We start from the raw sequence: 16,912 nt of genomic DNA on the forward strand, positions 1-16,912 counted from the left end.
CCCCATCAATCATGTTCCCAGGCAACCAAAGGATACAACACCTCTTCGCTTCCCACCATCCATGGACCCAAACAGTCCTTCCACGTGAAGAGCCAATTCACTTGTACCTCTTCCAATCTAATGTACTGAATTCAGTGTTCACAACATGGTTTCTACATTGGAGAAACCAAACGCAGATTGGGTGAGTGTTTTGCAGAGCACATTTGCTCAGAATGCAGGACTGATCCTGAACTTCTGGTTGCCTGCCACTAAATTTTCATCCCACTCCCATTCTGGCCTATCTGCTTGTGACCTCCTGTACTGTTATGACAAGTTCGAGGAACACCACCATATCATCCACCTTCCAGATTGATATGAAATTTTCCAGCTTTAGTGAACCTGCTTTTTCTTTGTCTCATAATTGGCCATTTTTGCCTGTTATCCCTGTAATTCTGGCTCAGTTTTTCTAGCATAGCCCAGTCTGCTGGGCACATCTCATAACAATGCTGTTAGCAATGCTTAATGCAGACCAAGCCACGCAATCTGCCTCCAACTGCCACATTTACTCATTTGGTCTCACCCTATATCAGATATTCCCAGTGTACAACTCATCCCTCCCAAACCTCTCTACAACTGAAACAACCTTGTTTTCTCTCTTTCCCAGTTCTGATGGAGTTTCAGACCTAAAACTGTCACCAGGAGCACCTGACACTCACAGCCAGTAAACCATACCACTCTGCATTCACAGCTGGCAGCAACCTTTCCAGGACCTACATGCACACACACATACACACTGTCACGTGCACACACAGTAACTAACATTCAGAAAACTAGGTGAAAACATGCAGCCTCAGCAGCCAGGAGACGTGTACTACTACTGCTGTGGTCCCTGGCCTATACATGCTCCGCAGAATCCAGCTGTGCATTTTCATGCTACAACAGAATGAGCTCTGAACTCATGTAAACACATGTTGTGTAATCTATAGCAAAGATAATACCGAAACTAATAATCAACCACATGGAAACTAGTACCTAACTCCTGCTAATCACAACCATTCAAAGCACCTCAAGACAATTAACAGCCAAAGTGTAAAGTTGTGCAAATCTCCAAGCTTTTTAGTGTTTGAGACAGTGCTGATTTTTTGAAGGTTAGGCAAACAAATGTGATCTGTGATTGAAAGTTGATTGTGTGCTTCCGCGCCATCATTCCCCATTCACGTCAACCTCTAACTCAGCACAAGGTGGCAGCCCTGGGTCAGAATTTGTGATCTGTTCAGGTATGAAATTAAAACTGGTTCTGCCCATGACCTGATGACTACTTTTTCTCCATACCCAATGTGACCAACACCTTAAGTGCTTTTGTCCAGAGAAACCTGCCCTGGGCACGCAGCAAGCATCCAGTACAGGCAAGAATAAGCTCGCTAAAATACAGTTGGTGCATTTCAGCACAGCAGCGTACTGAGCGAGGCCATTCCAAGCCTGAGAACTTATCACCTCCTTTCATGCTTGACCCAACGAGGTGATACAGACAATGGGATCCCGTTGGTCTCCAGAGGGACAGCCTGTCTCCAATGGGAACGTCTCACCACCATCCTGGACCAAACAACCTCCCAATGCTAAATCAGAAATCTCCCTCCCTCTCCCCTGAGACACACAGACCACCACCCACACCCCACCTCCACTCACATCATGGACACTTACCTAACATTTGCCTTGTCCACACCCATCCCAAAGCTGATGGTTGCCACGATCACTGGCACCTTGCCCTCCATCCACTCCTGCTGCACTGTTGTGCGTTCCGAGTTCTTTAGCCCTGTCAGCACAACGGAACCCAGTATTCAACTCACAGAATATAAAGTGCCCACTGGGACCACCACCTCCACAGTTTGAGGATCACTTTCCACTGTAACACACCATTTGTGAAATTAATTTTTATTTTACACAAATACAGAATCATACAGCACACAAGGCAGCTATTCATCCCATTGTGCCCGTGCTGGCTCCTGGAAAGAGTTATCAAATTAAACCCATTCCCCTGCTTTTCCTCATACTCCTGTTGACTTTTCTTTTTCAACTCTGTGCATTTCTTTTTAAAGTTATTATTGAATTTACTTCCTCCACCTTTCTGGTAATAAATTCATGTTAAACTTTTCGCATGTACTTTTCTCTGTTCTAAGGGCACTAACCCTGTAAGGTATAGTTCCAACACACTATTCCCCCACAAGGATGGCATGACACCTAAGCTGGAATGTACCAATATTCAAGATTCAGACATGCAATTCCCACACAGGATCACTATAGTGGCAGTAAAAGCCCCAGCTGTTTTTCCTTCTCTCTCAAGAGCAGCATTCATACAGGACCCTCCAGTGTAGCCAAACATCCCAAGGCACTTGACCGGAACGTTATCAAATAAAATCCAACTTCGAGACACAGAAGGTGTTAAGGCAGGTGGCCAAAAGCTCAGTCAAAGAGATTGGCTTTAAGGAATGCTGTAAAGAATGAGAGAGATGGAGAGATCTGGGGAGGGACTTTGAGGACAACTCCACTATTCTAAGTGACATCCTGGCTGGAACCCACTAATACAGCACAACTTTAAGATCAAACCTCAGGCTAACATTTGTGCAGGTTAGTACCTGACCTCTGAAGTTAACCAGAGATTGTGTACACTATGCAGAGGTTAGGGACTACTAATATTACTAGAAGATAACAAGAATTAGTGCATCCAGTGGTTAACTAGAGTTAACAGCAGCAATTAGCTAGAGTCTATACAATCCAAAGGTAACCAGAGCTACAATGCACAGAGTTTAACCAGAGCTAGGATGTGTCAATAAGTAAAATTAGTTAACCAAAGACAGTTCAGGTGGAGGTTAACCAGAGATAGTACATACAGAAATTAACCAGAATTAGTCAACCAGTGTTAGGACAAGCTGGTTAATCAGAGTTAGTAAATACCAGTTAACCAGACCTACTAACCATGAAGGTTAGCCAGTGAATGCATTGTAACCATGGGAAATAAACCTTCATAAACTCAGTGACCTTTTATCACTAACATATACTAACTAGTTTTTAAAAAAAATTCGACAAATAGAAATCGAATTTTAATACATCACAACCCATTTAAGACGGCTCCAGACACAATGAATCCTTGGTGCTTACACCGGTATTACGTACCTGCGTGGTAAGCTTTCGCATCCACTCCCCTCTGCGTCAGCTCCTCTGCAACCTCTTGACATGAGTCCCTGGTCCGACAGTAAACTATGCCACAGCCACTGAACTTCTGCAGGGGAAGAGTTGCATTAAAGCAATCTACTGTCAGCACACCTGTACCATCCAACCTGACTAAAACAAATTAACAGAAGGCATCTCTACCCTGCACCACTTGGTGCTGATCAGTAACTCACCTTCGCTCCATACTCCTTGCTGGTCTTACCAAAAGCGAAGTGATCTCTTCCGCCATTGGTTCCGAACAGAACCACCAGCACTCAGGTCCATCAGCTGAATTAAGTCCCGAACTTGTGCACACGTGCCAAGTGACTAGGACTCATGGGGAGATTCAGGGGACTATGTCTAGCACTGCACTCCATCCATTGGCAGAGCAGTTTTGCTGAGAATACCCAGAATGATACAGGGCTATCATCTCTCAGGCCCTGCACCAGTCAGCCTGCTGCAGCGCCTGACACCCCATTGATTCTATGCCTGCAGATTGATAGGCAAAGGAAAAGTTAAGCTTTTATTATTTCAAATGAATTTAAATATTTTAAATGCTATTGTGCCTTTAACATACTTATTTTTAATAGAACTTTTATTACATCAATTTTAATAATTCTTTGATCGATAGCAAAGCTCTGCAGCCAGCTTTGTCTTCTGCAAAAGCTTGTCTAGATGCCTGCAAGGAGGTTGGGGATGGGTGAGCAAAGCCTCCGTATGATGCTGGCTAAAGATGAGTCAGCATTCAGATCTTACTCCCAGACTCCAGGGTAAGATGGGCCAGTGAGATCAGTTCACACCCCTCCCAGATGAGGTAAAGGCAGGTGGGAAACATAGGCAGTGATTCTGGAAAATGGAACTAACAGGGTAAATGCAAAGAAGCCATTTCCTCAAGCTGTAGAACAGTGCACAATCTCAGATTTCTTTATATAAATCTTTGAAATTCTCAACGTCAAAGGACAGTGGAATGTCTATCATTGACTGTATTAAATCAACAGGTTTTTCAATGCTATGGGAGTCAGAGGAAAAAGGAATCAGGTGGGAGAGTAGACAAACCATGAGATCAGTTATGACCTTAATGAATGACTGTGTGGCCTCCTCCTTATGCTAAAGGAAAATTTAAAAAAATGCAACGTTGAAAATGTAAAATAAAGAAATACTCAGCAGTCAGGAAACACCTGTGGACAGGGAAACAGTTAATGTTTCAGGTCCAAGCCTTCGTCAGAACATCATTTCCTTTGTGAATCTGAATAGTGAAGAGTGGAATTTGAGTAGAAGGCCATGTGGGATGAGTTGGGGCCAGAGACATTTGCTAAGGAAAGAGATGCCACTGTGGAGGTGAGCCTTGGTCAACACCTTATCGAAGACTAGAAGGGAAAGAGACACCACTCAGGGTGAACAAGGCAGAAGAGGACAAATGGAAATCCCGCCACAGCACAGAGGAGAACTTCAGGGTTGGCATTTCTGAATGAGAAGTGGCAGTGATTGCAACAACAAATGAAAATAAACAACTGTTGATGCTGGAAGTCTGAAATAAAAAACGCTGGAAAATGCTCAAGAAGTTAGGCAGCCGCTGTGGAAAGAGGAACAGTTAACATTTACATCTATTCCCACTATTTCTAACGTTCTCATGCTTTTATACAAGAATCCATGACGTGGTCTTGACAGCTCTCTTTGATCTTCAATATCCACATTGTTGACGGGGAGAGAGATCTAGAACTCTCTCTTAATAGAAATAGATACTGACTGGCCTAGTTCTGTGCCCCATGTCCTGGGCTACCAACCAGATAAAATACTCTCTCCACATCCACCCATCAAACCCCTCCATCAGATCATGCTTCAACCTCCCATACCCAAGTTAGTACTAGCCAAAGTTATGCAAACTCTCTTTGTTAAATCTGCTATATCTTGAATAATTCTGGTGAATTTGCGTTGCACAGGCTCCAATACAAATATCTCTTTCCTGAGATGCAGTGACCTGGAACATGTAATCCTCTAGCTGGAACAAGACTGTACAACTGAAGCATAGCTTCCACCCTTTTATATTTCAGTATCCAAAAAACAAATACTTACAGTCCACTAGTCTTTTTAATTAATTCTGTACTTGTGCACTTTTCTCTACAGGCAAGTAAATCTTTTTGCATCTACGTAGTTCCCAGTCTCTCAGCATTAACAAAATATTCCCATTTGTCTTTCTCAGACTTGCCACATTGAACTCCAGCTGCCAATATTTCCCACTAACTTAACTTGTATGCTCCTTTGTAACTCCCTGCTTTCATCAACAGAACTCTGTGTGCCTCCTAGCAACACTAACTGCATGCTTGAACACGACAGGAGGCAGGACAAACTGAACCACCCCACCATGCCACAGTACATAAGAGAACCGATGCTTCATTCGATTATGGTGAGGGATGCAAGGTTACCTTCCTTCTAAATATTGGGGAGCGGGTGGACAGATGTGAGGGTGTACATCAGTATTCTGTGCACTCTTATTTCATTTGATGGTTGCCCTACATTCTGTAAGCTAGGAAGAAATCTTCCAAAATCAAATCACAGGCAAACCCTGATGAAAGATCATTGACCTGAAACATTAACTGTTTCTCTCCACTGATACTGTCTGAGATGCCAATGTCACTGTTTCTATTTTTCCTGGTCCCACAATATTTTACTGTTTCGTAGGATAAGACCTCAGTAATCAGAGCAGGTCAGCTGCTCACAGCTGTCCAAGAAGCTGAATGCGCAGGTAGACAGGGAGGGAAAGGGTCGAAACCCTGCATCAGGACTGAGAGTGGAGAGGCAAGATCCTCCCTCAGTCCTGCTGCAGGGTTTCAACCTGGAACGTCAACAATTCCTTTCCTCCCACAGATGCTGCTCGACCTGCCAAGTTCCTCTGGCAGATTGTGTGTTGCTCCAGTTTCCAGCAACTGCAGTCTCTTGTGTCTCCAGAATAATTGCTCTGCAATTTGATGATGGTACACACTGCGATCAACAGAGGCAGAGCAACCGAATGTTTAGGGTGGCAGATAGGGGACCAGTTAAGTAGTCCATTTTGTCCTTGATGGCATTGAGCTTTCAGTGGTGTTAACGCTGCACTCATCTAGGCAAGTAGAAAACATTCCATTACACTCCACAACTGCCTTGTAGATGATAGAACTACTTTGGGGTGTCACAGGGTAAAAGCCCTCGCCACAGGGCATCTGGCCTTTGATTGTGTCTTGATGCCACAATATTTTCAGTGCTGGCCCAGTTTATTTTCTGGTAAACAGCGAAAGCCTCCAAGATGTTGATGGTAGGGATCTGAGCGAGGTTAGTGCCACTGAACGCCAAGGGTAGGTGGTTGGACTCTCTCGTTGGGATTAGGTTTAAGATCACTGCCTAGCACATGAATGTCATGAATGTTACCGGCCACAAATCAGCCCCTTTCTGAATGTTTTCTATATCACGGTCAGGCATGGGCTGCTTCATTCTGAGGCGTTGTGAATGGTATGCTGCCGTGATTTCAAGGGCAGAAACTCACCTCAAGTCAGTAATTCAGCTTTTTGCCCCATGTCTGGGCAAAAACTGCCATGAGGTCCAGAGTTGTGTGGTCCTCGCAAAATGAGCATCAGTGATCAGAATATTGCTAAGCAGCGAAGGCAATTCCTTCCCTCATTCTGCTGATGACTGAGGGGAGCCCGACTGGGCAGTAATTAGCCACACTGGATCTGTCAATATCTGGAAAGGACTCACCTAGGCAATGGGTCAGAGTACAGCATGGAAACAGACCCTTCGGCCCAACTGGTCCATGCCGACCAAGATGCCCCATCCAAGCCAGTCCCATTTGCCAGCGTTTGGCCCATAACCTTCTAAACCTTTCCTATCCATGTATCTGGCCAATTGTCTTTTAAAAGTTGTTATTGTACCTGCCTCAACCACTTCCTCCGGCAGCTGATCCCACATAGATGCCACCCTTTGTGTAAAATAGTTGCCCCTCAAGTTCCTCTTAAATCTTTCCCCTCACCTTAAACCTATGCCCTCCAGTTCTTGATTCCCCAATTCTGGGAAAAAGACTGTGTGCATTCACCCTATCTATGCCCCTCTTGATTTTATACACCCCTATAGGATCACCTCTCAGTCTCCGACACTCTAAGGAATAAAGTCCAAGCCTGTCCAACCTCTCCCTATAACTCAGTCCCTCAAGTCCTGGCAGCATCCTTGCAAATCTTTTCTGCACTATTTCCAGTTTAATAACATCTTTCCTACAGCAAAGCTACCAAAACTGAACATAAAAGTCCAAGTGCAGCCTCACCAGTGTCCTGTACAACCGCAACATGACCTCCCAACTTTTATACTCAATGCCCTGACTTATAAAGACCAGCGTGTCAAAAGCCCTCTTCACCCTGCTACCTGTGACTTCACTTTCAGTGAACGATGTATTTGTACTCCAAGGTCCTTCTGTTTTACAACACTCCCCCGGGCCCTGCTGTTCACTGTGGGATTTGACTTTCCAAAATGTAATACTTCGCACTTATCAGAATTAAACTCCATTTGCCATTCCTCAGCCCACTTACTCAGCTGATCAAGATCCCCCTGTAATTTTTGATAATTCATTGTCCACTATACCACCTATTTTAGTGCCATCTGCAAACTTACTGACCATGCCTTGTGCATTCTTATCCAAATCGTTGAAATAGATAACAAACAACAATGGGCCCAGCGCCGACCCCTGAGGCACACCACTAGTCACGGGCCTCCAGACTGAGAAACAACCTTCCACCATCACCCTCTGCTTCCTACCATCAAACCAGCTGTGTATCCAATTAGCCAGCTCTCCCTGGATCCCATGCGATCTAACCTTCGATAGCAGCCTACCAGGTGGAACCTTATCAAAGGCCTTACTGGTCCATATAAACCACATCTACCGCCCTGCCCTCATTAGCTTTCTTAGTCACCTCATCAAAAAATTCCATCAAGTTTGTAAGACATGATCTCCCATGCACAAAGCCCTGTCTTTTCAGATGTACATATATTTTATCTCTCAAAATTACTGGAGAGGATTTACCTAACACAGATGTTAGACTTACTGGCCTATAATTCCCAGGTTTTTCTTTGCTGCCCTTCTTAAATAAAGGCACAACATTCGCTACCCTCCAGTCTACCTGGCTAACAATCATGCAAGTATCTTGTCGCGGATTACAGTGAGATCGTGGATCACATCTCGGTGGATGACAGTGTTGTAACTGTACTGGAAAAGTTTGGCTAGAGGTACAAATAGTTATGGGGCACGTCATTGGTACTAAAGCAGGGATGTTGTGTGGTCTCATGGCCTAAAAGAATAAAATTGGTTAAAAACTTGCTCCCATAATGATGGGGATCTCAGGAGGAAGCACAAATAGATCACCCAAGTGGTATTACTGATTGCAAATGATTCAGCCTGGTCATTAGCACACACTTGTTAGACCCCACCACTGATGAGGGGAAGTCGAGGAGCTGCCTGCTTCTAGAACACACGCTCCAGTAAACTGGAGGCACAAGAGACTGCAGATGCTCGAATCTGAAGCAGCAAGCAATCTGAGTTCCTCCGACGGATTGTTTGCTGCTCCAGTTAGCTGTTTAATTGTCTACCACCATTCACCATTGGGTTGTGGCAGAACTCTGGTTGCCCTTCTGCATGCATCTGAACCAGGTAATGGGAGAGCAAGGGATATACTGGGCTAAGGGGTTAGATTATGGAGGAATAGATTTTCTGCACTGACTGATAGATCACAGCACCTCAGGATCCTAGTTTAGAGCTGCCAGGTCTGTTCTACCCCATGTAGCAAGATGGTCGTGCATCACAACACAATGGCACACATCCTCAGTGTGAAGGCTGGACGGTATTCAACTCTTACAGTTGTGGTCATGGACAGACAGTTCTACCACAATTAGATTAGCAAGGACAAGCACTCACAACCTTCTCCAGACCCAGTCTGGCAGGTACGTCCTTCAGGACTTGGCCAACCCAGTCAGTGATGTGCTCCCAAACTACTCTTGATGATGGGCATAGAAGTCTTCCCATTCCCTCTCTCCCAGAGTAGAATCTAAGCCTTTGTCACTTGCAGTGTGTCACCCAGGTCTTACTCAGTAGTTTTTTCAGCTGAGACAAGACAGTTTGTGAATCACCAGATTGTTTCCTTGCTCACATTTGATTTGACACCATAACATTTCATGGGGCCTTCCCTTAATGTTGAGGATTCACTGGGATACTCCCTCCCTTCTGTGTGCAATTGTATTGCAGCATAACCTCTGGTGAATTCAACTGCATTGTGGGCACAGTCTACTCAGGGAGTTTGATGGAGGATTCTGACATGTTGGCTTTAAGGTATGATTCTGTGCACGGTGCGTCAGTCTGATTTCCCAGTTTAGACACCAGTCCTCAGATGTTCAGAGGAATGGTCAGCTTCATTGTATTTAAGTCAATGCCATTTCTAACACAGAGGTTTTGGCTTGCTCGGCCATTTCAGAGAGCACTTACTGGTCAATCACATTGCTGTAGGATAAAAATAGAATACTGGAGATCCTCAGCAGGTCAGCACCATTTTTGGAGAAAGAAAGAGTTAACATTTCAAGTCAATAACTTTCCATCATTGCTGTGAGTCTGGAGTTACATATAGAATCATCGAAATTTGTGTTACAGGAGGTCATTCAGCTGTCCAAAAATAGACTGCAGTTTAATCTAACTTCTCTGCTCCCAATCCCTAACAGTTCAGGTTATGGTTCTTCTAGTGTTCATCCAACTGGTTGGTAAATGCACAAGGGTTTCTGCCTCCACCGCACTTTCAGACAAGGGCTCCAAATCCCTACTGCTCCTTCAGTGATATTTTTTCCAACTCCCTTCTAATCCTTCTATTAACTTAAATCTGTGACCTTAATTACTGATCTCACTACATCTCCCACCTCAATTAACACCCCCTTCAGTTTCCTTTGCCCCCCCAAAAAAATGCCATAGCCTAGAGATTCTTTCCTTTGAACTGTAACTCTCCAGTCATCAAATCTCCTCTGCATCCTCTTGTGCTATCACTTCCCTCTCGATGTGGTGATAGAACTGTATACAGAGCTCTAGCTGTGGCCGAACCAACATGTTGCATAGTTCTAGCATGTCCTCCTCTTCTTATATTCTGTGCCTTGGCCAAAGGAAAGTTTCCTTATGTCTTCTTATCTAACTGTCCTGCTTTCTTCAGGGATCTGTGGACACCTGGTCTGAGATCTCTCTCTGTTCCTCTACAATTCCTAGTATCCTCACATTACTCGTGTATTCACTTGCCTTGCTTTCCCTCAGGAAATGCATTACCTCACACTTACAAAGGGAGGAAGGGGTAGAACAAGTAACCACAGGCTGATGTTAGTCATGGGCAAACAATGGATAAAAAAACACCTTGCTAAAATCCATTTTTACGACATCAACTGCTCTGCCCTCAAACATTTATATCCTCAAAGGATTTGTTAAGGTCATAAACTATCTTAACAAATGCACAGTGATGAACTTGTGACTCTCCAAATGCTGATTTATGTTGTCCCTCAGAACTTTTCTCAATAATTTCTCACCACCGAAGCAAGCTGACTACTGTGTTACTCAATCCATTCCTTGCTCCTGTTTAATCAGAGCTACCTCATCTGCAACCTTCCAATCCTCTGACAACCTGCCTATTGCCAAAGGACCTCTGGAAAATTATAGATACAACTTGCTCTGTTACCTCGTGTTTCTTTTAGAAACCTGGGAAAACCTTTTACTGGGGCCTGTCAAGTTAACTGGTTTTAGAGGTGCCAGACCATTTTAGTACCTCCTCTCTATCATTTCCAATAGCTAATATTCTTCATCCTAATATCAATGCCTTTTACATTCCTCCTTTTCCATGCAGAGTATTCATTCAGCATTTTACATAAGCCTTCATTAAAAGGACTTACTCTTTCCTTTCTAATCCATGCATTTATGGAACACCTTCAGGATTTCCTTGATTTCAGCTGCCAATATACTTTCATGCACTCACTTTGCCTTCCTAACATTCTTCTCCTCTGCACCTTCTATACTCCAAGCTTTCAGCAGTGACCAGACAGAACAGGGCCTTCAAGGCTCCTGTCACTGTCTTTTCCACTGATTGATAGCAAAATAAATTTTCACCAACAGCATGACTTGCACCTTGACAGCAAGGTACATGGAGCAACACACACAAAATGCTGGAGGAACTCAGCAGGTCAGCCAGCATCTATGGAGGGAAATGAACAGTCGACTTTTCAGGCCGAGACCCTTCATCAGGACCAATGAAGGAATCCTAATGAAGGGTCTCGGCCCAGAATGTCAACTGTTCATTTCTCTCCACAGATGCTGCCTGACCTGCTGAGTTCCTCCAGCATTTTGTGTGTGTGGCTCCAGATTTCCAGCATCTGCAGTCTCTCTTGTGTCTCCAGCAAGGTACATAGATTACCTCTACATGAACAGCCCATCCAGTTCCTCCAGATATGATCACCCTTAAGTTGGCTGACCACAGCTGGAGTTGTAATCACAAAGTATTGGGCTCAGGGCTGTGGAGGAAAGTTGAGATGGTGGAACTTTAGGATAACCTGATTTCCAGCACCTGGTCATAATCTAGGTTAAAAAGACTGATGTTTAAAAAAAAAATCAGATATGCCTGAACAACACTAGAAAACTGAATGCGTAGAGTAACTGGCATCCATGTGCATATCCAGCAGCATACTTTAAAGGTTCAGAAACCACAAGAAAGGCTCCTACACACCCCTGAAGAATTCTTCTTCCCCAGAGCCTGTTCACAGAATCCTTTTAGATTGACATAGGGTTCATTCAGAATCTCTTTGAAGAGAACATCGTAGAATAGATTAGCTCTGAAGCACGGACTCTTAAAAATTGCGATGGGCTCTTTCAGCTGGAGAGAAGCTATTATGTCCTCTTGCACTTGCTTTGGGGCTGTGGCAGTCAGAGCTATACAGGGGACATCGGGTGCCTTGCTGCGTAAAATGCCCAATTTGAGGTAATCAGGTCGGAAGTCATGCCCCCACTGCGATACACAATGTGCTTCATCAACAACTAGGTACGCCAGGAGCTTCCGGGTCAGCAGGGAGTTGATGACAGGGCCCATGGTGCTGGAGGCAGCCATCTCGGGTGTGATGTAGAGTAGTTTGATGCTGGGTTTCTTAGACTGAAGGTCAGACAGAACCATCTTCCGCTCCTCGAGAGGGAGTTTGGAGTTCAGGGAACGTGCTTGGATCTTCAGGATGTGCAGGTGCTCAATCTGATCCTGTAGAAGAAGACATACATCACCGATGCACAGATATTAAACACCATACACTCTGCAGTACAGTGCCCAGGCACATAGATATTAAACACTGTTCACTATGTACTTTACACTCTTTAGGGAAATCAACAGATGTTAAATATTGTATTCTTTTCATGGCAATTGAACCCAAACATTAAATACTTTACACCATGGAGGTATGGACACTAGCATTGCACACTCTGCAGGGAAATCCCAAGATACACAGTTGTTTATACTGTAAACACTGCTGGGAAATCTCCAGACACTCTGACATTAAATACACTCTTCAGGACAATCCCCAGGTAAAGAGTGAACTCTGTAAACCCTGGAGGGGAATCAGCAGGCACAAACATTAAACATCCTATGCCCAACAGAGGAATCCACAGACATCCTTCAGGGCAAGCCACAGCTACACAAAAATTTAATGCTGTTTACACCGCAAGGGGCAATTCAGGTCTTCGGTCCTGCTCATCCAACAGGGTAACCACCATTTCCTAGTCTACCTCCCCACATTTTTAGGTACACATTGGTTCTCCGATGGTTGGGCTGTTGGAGAGGGCTTGCATTGAGCCAATCTACTGATACATGGGATGGGCAAGTTGTGTTTTGAGGAGAGGTTGGACAGCAGTGTCCGCAGGAGTTGAGGGAATTTGACCGAAATGTGCATGATTTCAGGTTGGATATGGAGAGGGCGATTCTTCTTGTGGGAGAATCTAGAAATAGGGGTCACTGGTTAAAAATCTTAAATAGATGAGGCAAAACATTTTCTTTGACGATTGTCTTTGGAATTCTCTTCCTCAAAGGGAGACGGAAACAAAGTCTTTGAACATTTTTACAACAGAGGTAGGTAGATTGATGAGCAAGAGGGTGGAAGGTTATTAGGGTTAGATGGGAATATGGAACTGAGGTTATCAGATCAGCCATGATCTTATTAAATAGTGAAGCAGGTTCGAGGGCCAAGTGCCCTGCTCCTGCTCCAAATTAGTATGTTCATATATAGTGAGAGGTAACTATGGAACTGACCTCTGCTTTGTTCCTGCAGTTTAACCACCATTAATGCAAGCTGAGAAAGAACCAGCACAAAACTTACTTGAATAAGTGCTATCAGTGGAGAGATCACAATGGTTACACCTTCAGTGATCACAGCTGGTAACTGGTAACACAGAGACTTCCCTGCTCCTGTTGGTATGCAAATAAATACATCTTTATCACCTGCAAAAAGAACAAAGGCAAGTTCATCCTTGGGCCAGCTCCGGTACAAGAACTAAATTTACCCTCAGCCAACTCCTACTGTACACATCAACTTGCATTTACATAGTGCCTTTAACTCATTAAGGTTCATAAAAGGCAAACTGCTCAAGCAAAAAACTGCAAATGTTAGAAATCTGAAATAAGAACAGAAATTGCTGGAAATACCCTTCAGGTCAGGCAGGTGCAGAATTAATATTGGGTTAGATAGATCTTAGAGCAGGATAAAATGTCAGCACAACATTGTGGGCCGAAGGGCCTGTACTGTGCTGTAGTGTTCTATGTTCGATGTTCAGTTTGCTGACCTTTCAAAATTGCTACAGTCCTTCAACAAACATGTTAATCACCAGCTAACGAAGCTCATCATAGTCTTTAGTAGTGCTTATTTCAGAGCCAATCCACCCTGTTTTCTGCAAAGAGATCCTGCACAGCTTCGGAAATGTATGGGAAATGAAAGATGAACAACCAGACAGGAATAAAAACAGAGAATGCTGGAAATATTCAGCAGGTCAAGCAGCATCTGTGGAAAGGGCAGCAGAGTTAACTTTCAGGTCCAAGACCCTTCATCGGAGAAAAATCAAGTCTTAAAGTAACAAAAGCATGGATGAGCCGCTATATGTCCGTAGTATTCCTGCTGTACAAGCTCCAGTATCTTCCCACACAGACCGACTACAATTTAAGACAACATATCTCCCACCTATGAAGGATTATACTAGGGATGTGTTGCCAGAGGTGCTCCTGTAGTACAAAAAAAGTACCCAAGGGAAGACCAGTGCTTCTTTAAACAGAGAAATGTCAGTAATTCCAGACAAATGGATGGGCCCGACACAATGGTACGTGGGCATTTTTAGAGCCAGTGATTTCTGACTAAATAAACCAAGAGAAGCCAAGTAGCAGGATAGGAAACAGTAGTTGGACTGTGACAGTTGCTGTGATAAAGACTCCCAGTAGCGGCTCTGAGAGTGCCAGGACACAGGGGATCCATGTGACAATAGGTCTTAGAGGTCTGCACATGATGAACTGACTGCAAACAACATTCCAGACTGACAACCCAGGAAGGCAGTTGCTTCAAGGTAAGGTTCTATGGATAGCTTTCTATAATTACGTGCATTTATTTTCCAGAACTTAGTAGGTCTTAAAATGTAACAACATCCAATTCATGCCTGTTATTAGTGTTATCAGTACTAGCCAAACTTGGGCACAGCACCACTCCATTTAAATAAAAATGTACTAATCAGTGGATGAAGGACATACTGAAAAGATTACATGGTTTTCATTGAAATCAGAAATCCTCTACTCTGATGCTCTGTCTGTACTTTGGCTGATTTTGGCTGTTCTATGGGATGAGTTTTGTTTTCTGTACATCCATGGCTATTGCAGGCAAAGTCGACATTTACTTCTCATTCATAATTTTACTCGAGAAGCATTGGTGAGCCACTGACTAAAATAACTCGTGTTGTGGTGAAAGTAGTCCAGCAGTGCCATTTGGTTGTGAGTTCCAGGAAGTATCCTGATAGAGGTTATAAGATTATGAGAGGCACAGATAGACAGCCGGTATCTTTTTCCCCAGGGTTGAAATATCAAACGATTTTTTGCACTTTTGCCAGATTTGAATCTTTACTCTCTGGTTTTAGGAGGAGATTTTAATTGTTGGTTAAATAGGTCATCTATTAAACCAGCAGCTCTTAATAAATCAGCTTTACTTCTTCAATCTTTTTTAATGAAAACTGGTGTTACTGATGTCTGGCGTTTTTTACATCCAGAAGACAGGGAATATTCATTTTTTCTCATGTTCATCACACATATTCCAGGATTGATTATTTTTTTATTGATAGTCAATTGATTTCATCAATCTGAGCCTGTGAGTATAAAGAGATTGCTCTTTCAGATCATGCTCCTGTGTTTTTATCTTTAAACCTCCCCAGACTCCCTCAAGTAAGCAGATCCTGGCATTTTAATCTAACTTTGCTATCTGATAAAGATTTTTTAAAATTTTTGGAGAAACAAATCACTTTCTTTTTTAAAGAAAATACTCTGGGAGAGACTTCTAGTCTTATTATATGGGATGCTTTTAAAGCCTATATTAGAGGACAAATTATTTCTTACGCGGCAAGCGTTAAGATAAAAGCTAATGCAGAGAGGATTGATTTAGCCCATCAATTGAAACTTTTAGACCAAAAATATGCCTTGGATCCAGATCCCACTTTATCTAAAAGGCGAGTTGAAATTAAAACCAAATACCATCTCCTTTTAACATATCCAATTGAGAATCAACTCTTAAAAGATAAAACTCAATTTTATATCCATGGAGATAAAACTGGTAAATTATTGGCTAATCAATTAAAAACTTCTATAGCTAGACAGCAAATCAAAGAAGTTTGTAAAGCCAATGGACAAAGGACAACAGATCATTTAGAAATAAATGATACTTTTAAAAAATTCTATTCTAAACTTTATAGTCCTGATTCTCCTAAAGAAGATACAATAATGAACAACTTTTTCGACCAATTAAATATTCCTACACTCCCTCATGATAATAAAAACAATTAGATAAATTTATTACTCACGAGGAAATCGCTGAGGCTATACTGTCAATGCACTCTGGAAAGACACCGGGCCCTGATGGATTTCCAGGAGAATTCTATAAGGCTTTCTCTTCATTGCTTATACCTTATATAAGTTCTGTTTTTTCGGATTCTTTTAAATTGGGAAGGTTACCACAATCCTTTTATGAAGCTACCATTTCACTTATTCTCAAGAAGACTAAAAACCCAACGGAATGTTCTTCATATAGACCAATTCTTTACTAAATGCTGATGTTAAAATTTTATCTAAAGTTTTGGCTCATAGATTAGAAAATATTTTACCATTAATTATATCCGATGATCAGACGGGGTTTATCAAAAACCGTTATTCCCATTTTAATATTTTTCATTTATTGAATATTATTTAACCTCCTTCTAATGAAATATCGGAATGTATGATCTTTCTAGATGCTGAGAAGGCCTTTAACTGGGTCGAATGGTGTTACCTATTTAAAACTTTAGAGAAATTTAATTTTGGGCCCAATTTTATTCAATGGATTAAATTACTTTATTTATCTCCTTCTGCCCATGTTCTTACTAATTTTCAACTTTCGGAACCTTTCACACTTCAACGTGGAACTAGACAGGGATGCCCTTTGAGCCCTT

The 16,912-nt window shown here is 42.8% G+C and overlaps 1 protein-coding gene across 6 annotated transcripts in view; it reads right to left on the reverse strand.

The window, feature by feature from the left end:
- Positions 1-16,912, reverse strand: part of recql5 (RecQ helicase-like 5) — an 88,596-nt gene that overhangs the window by 53,251 nt on the left and 18,433 nt on the right. For 5 of the 6 annotated variants that reach the window (XR_007957726.1, XM_052032729.1, XM_052032731.1 and 2 more), the window contains exons 2-5: positions 13,564-13,685; positions 11,937-12,455; positions 3,151-3,256; positions 1,681-1,792 (exon numbers count right to left, since the gene is read on the reverse strand). Coding sequence is in view for 5 of the 6 variants with exons in the window: in XM_052032729.1 (XP_051888689.1) it covers positions 1,681-1,792; positions 3,151-3,256; positions 11,937-12,455; positions 13,564-13,685 (859 nt within the window). In the remaining variant the exon portion in view is untranslated. The remainder of the gene's footprint in view (positions 1-1,680; positions 1,793-3,150; positions 3,257-11,936; positions 12,456-13,563; positions 13,686-16,912) is intronic. The other variant, XM_052032730.1, reaches the window with a different exon arrangement.

Source organism: Pristis pectinata, chromosome 18 (assembly GCF_009764475.1).
Source record: "Pristis pectinata isolate sPriPec2 chromosome 18, sPriPec2.1.pri, whole genome shotgun sequence".
In the NCBI taxonomy this organism is placed as follows: domain Eukaryota; kingdom Metazoa; phylum Chordata; class Chondrichthyes; order Rhinopristiformes; family Pristidae; genus Pristis; species Pristis pectinata.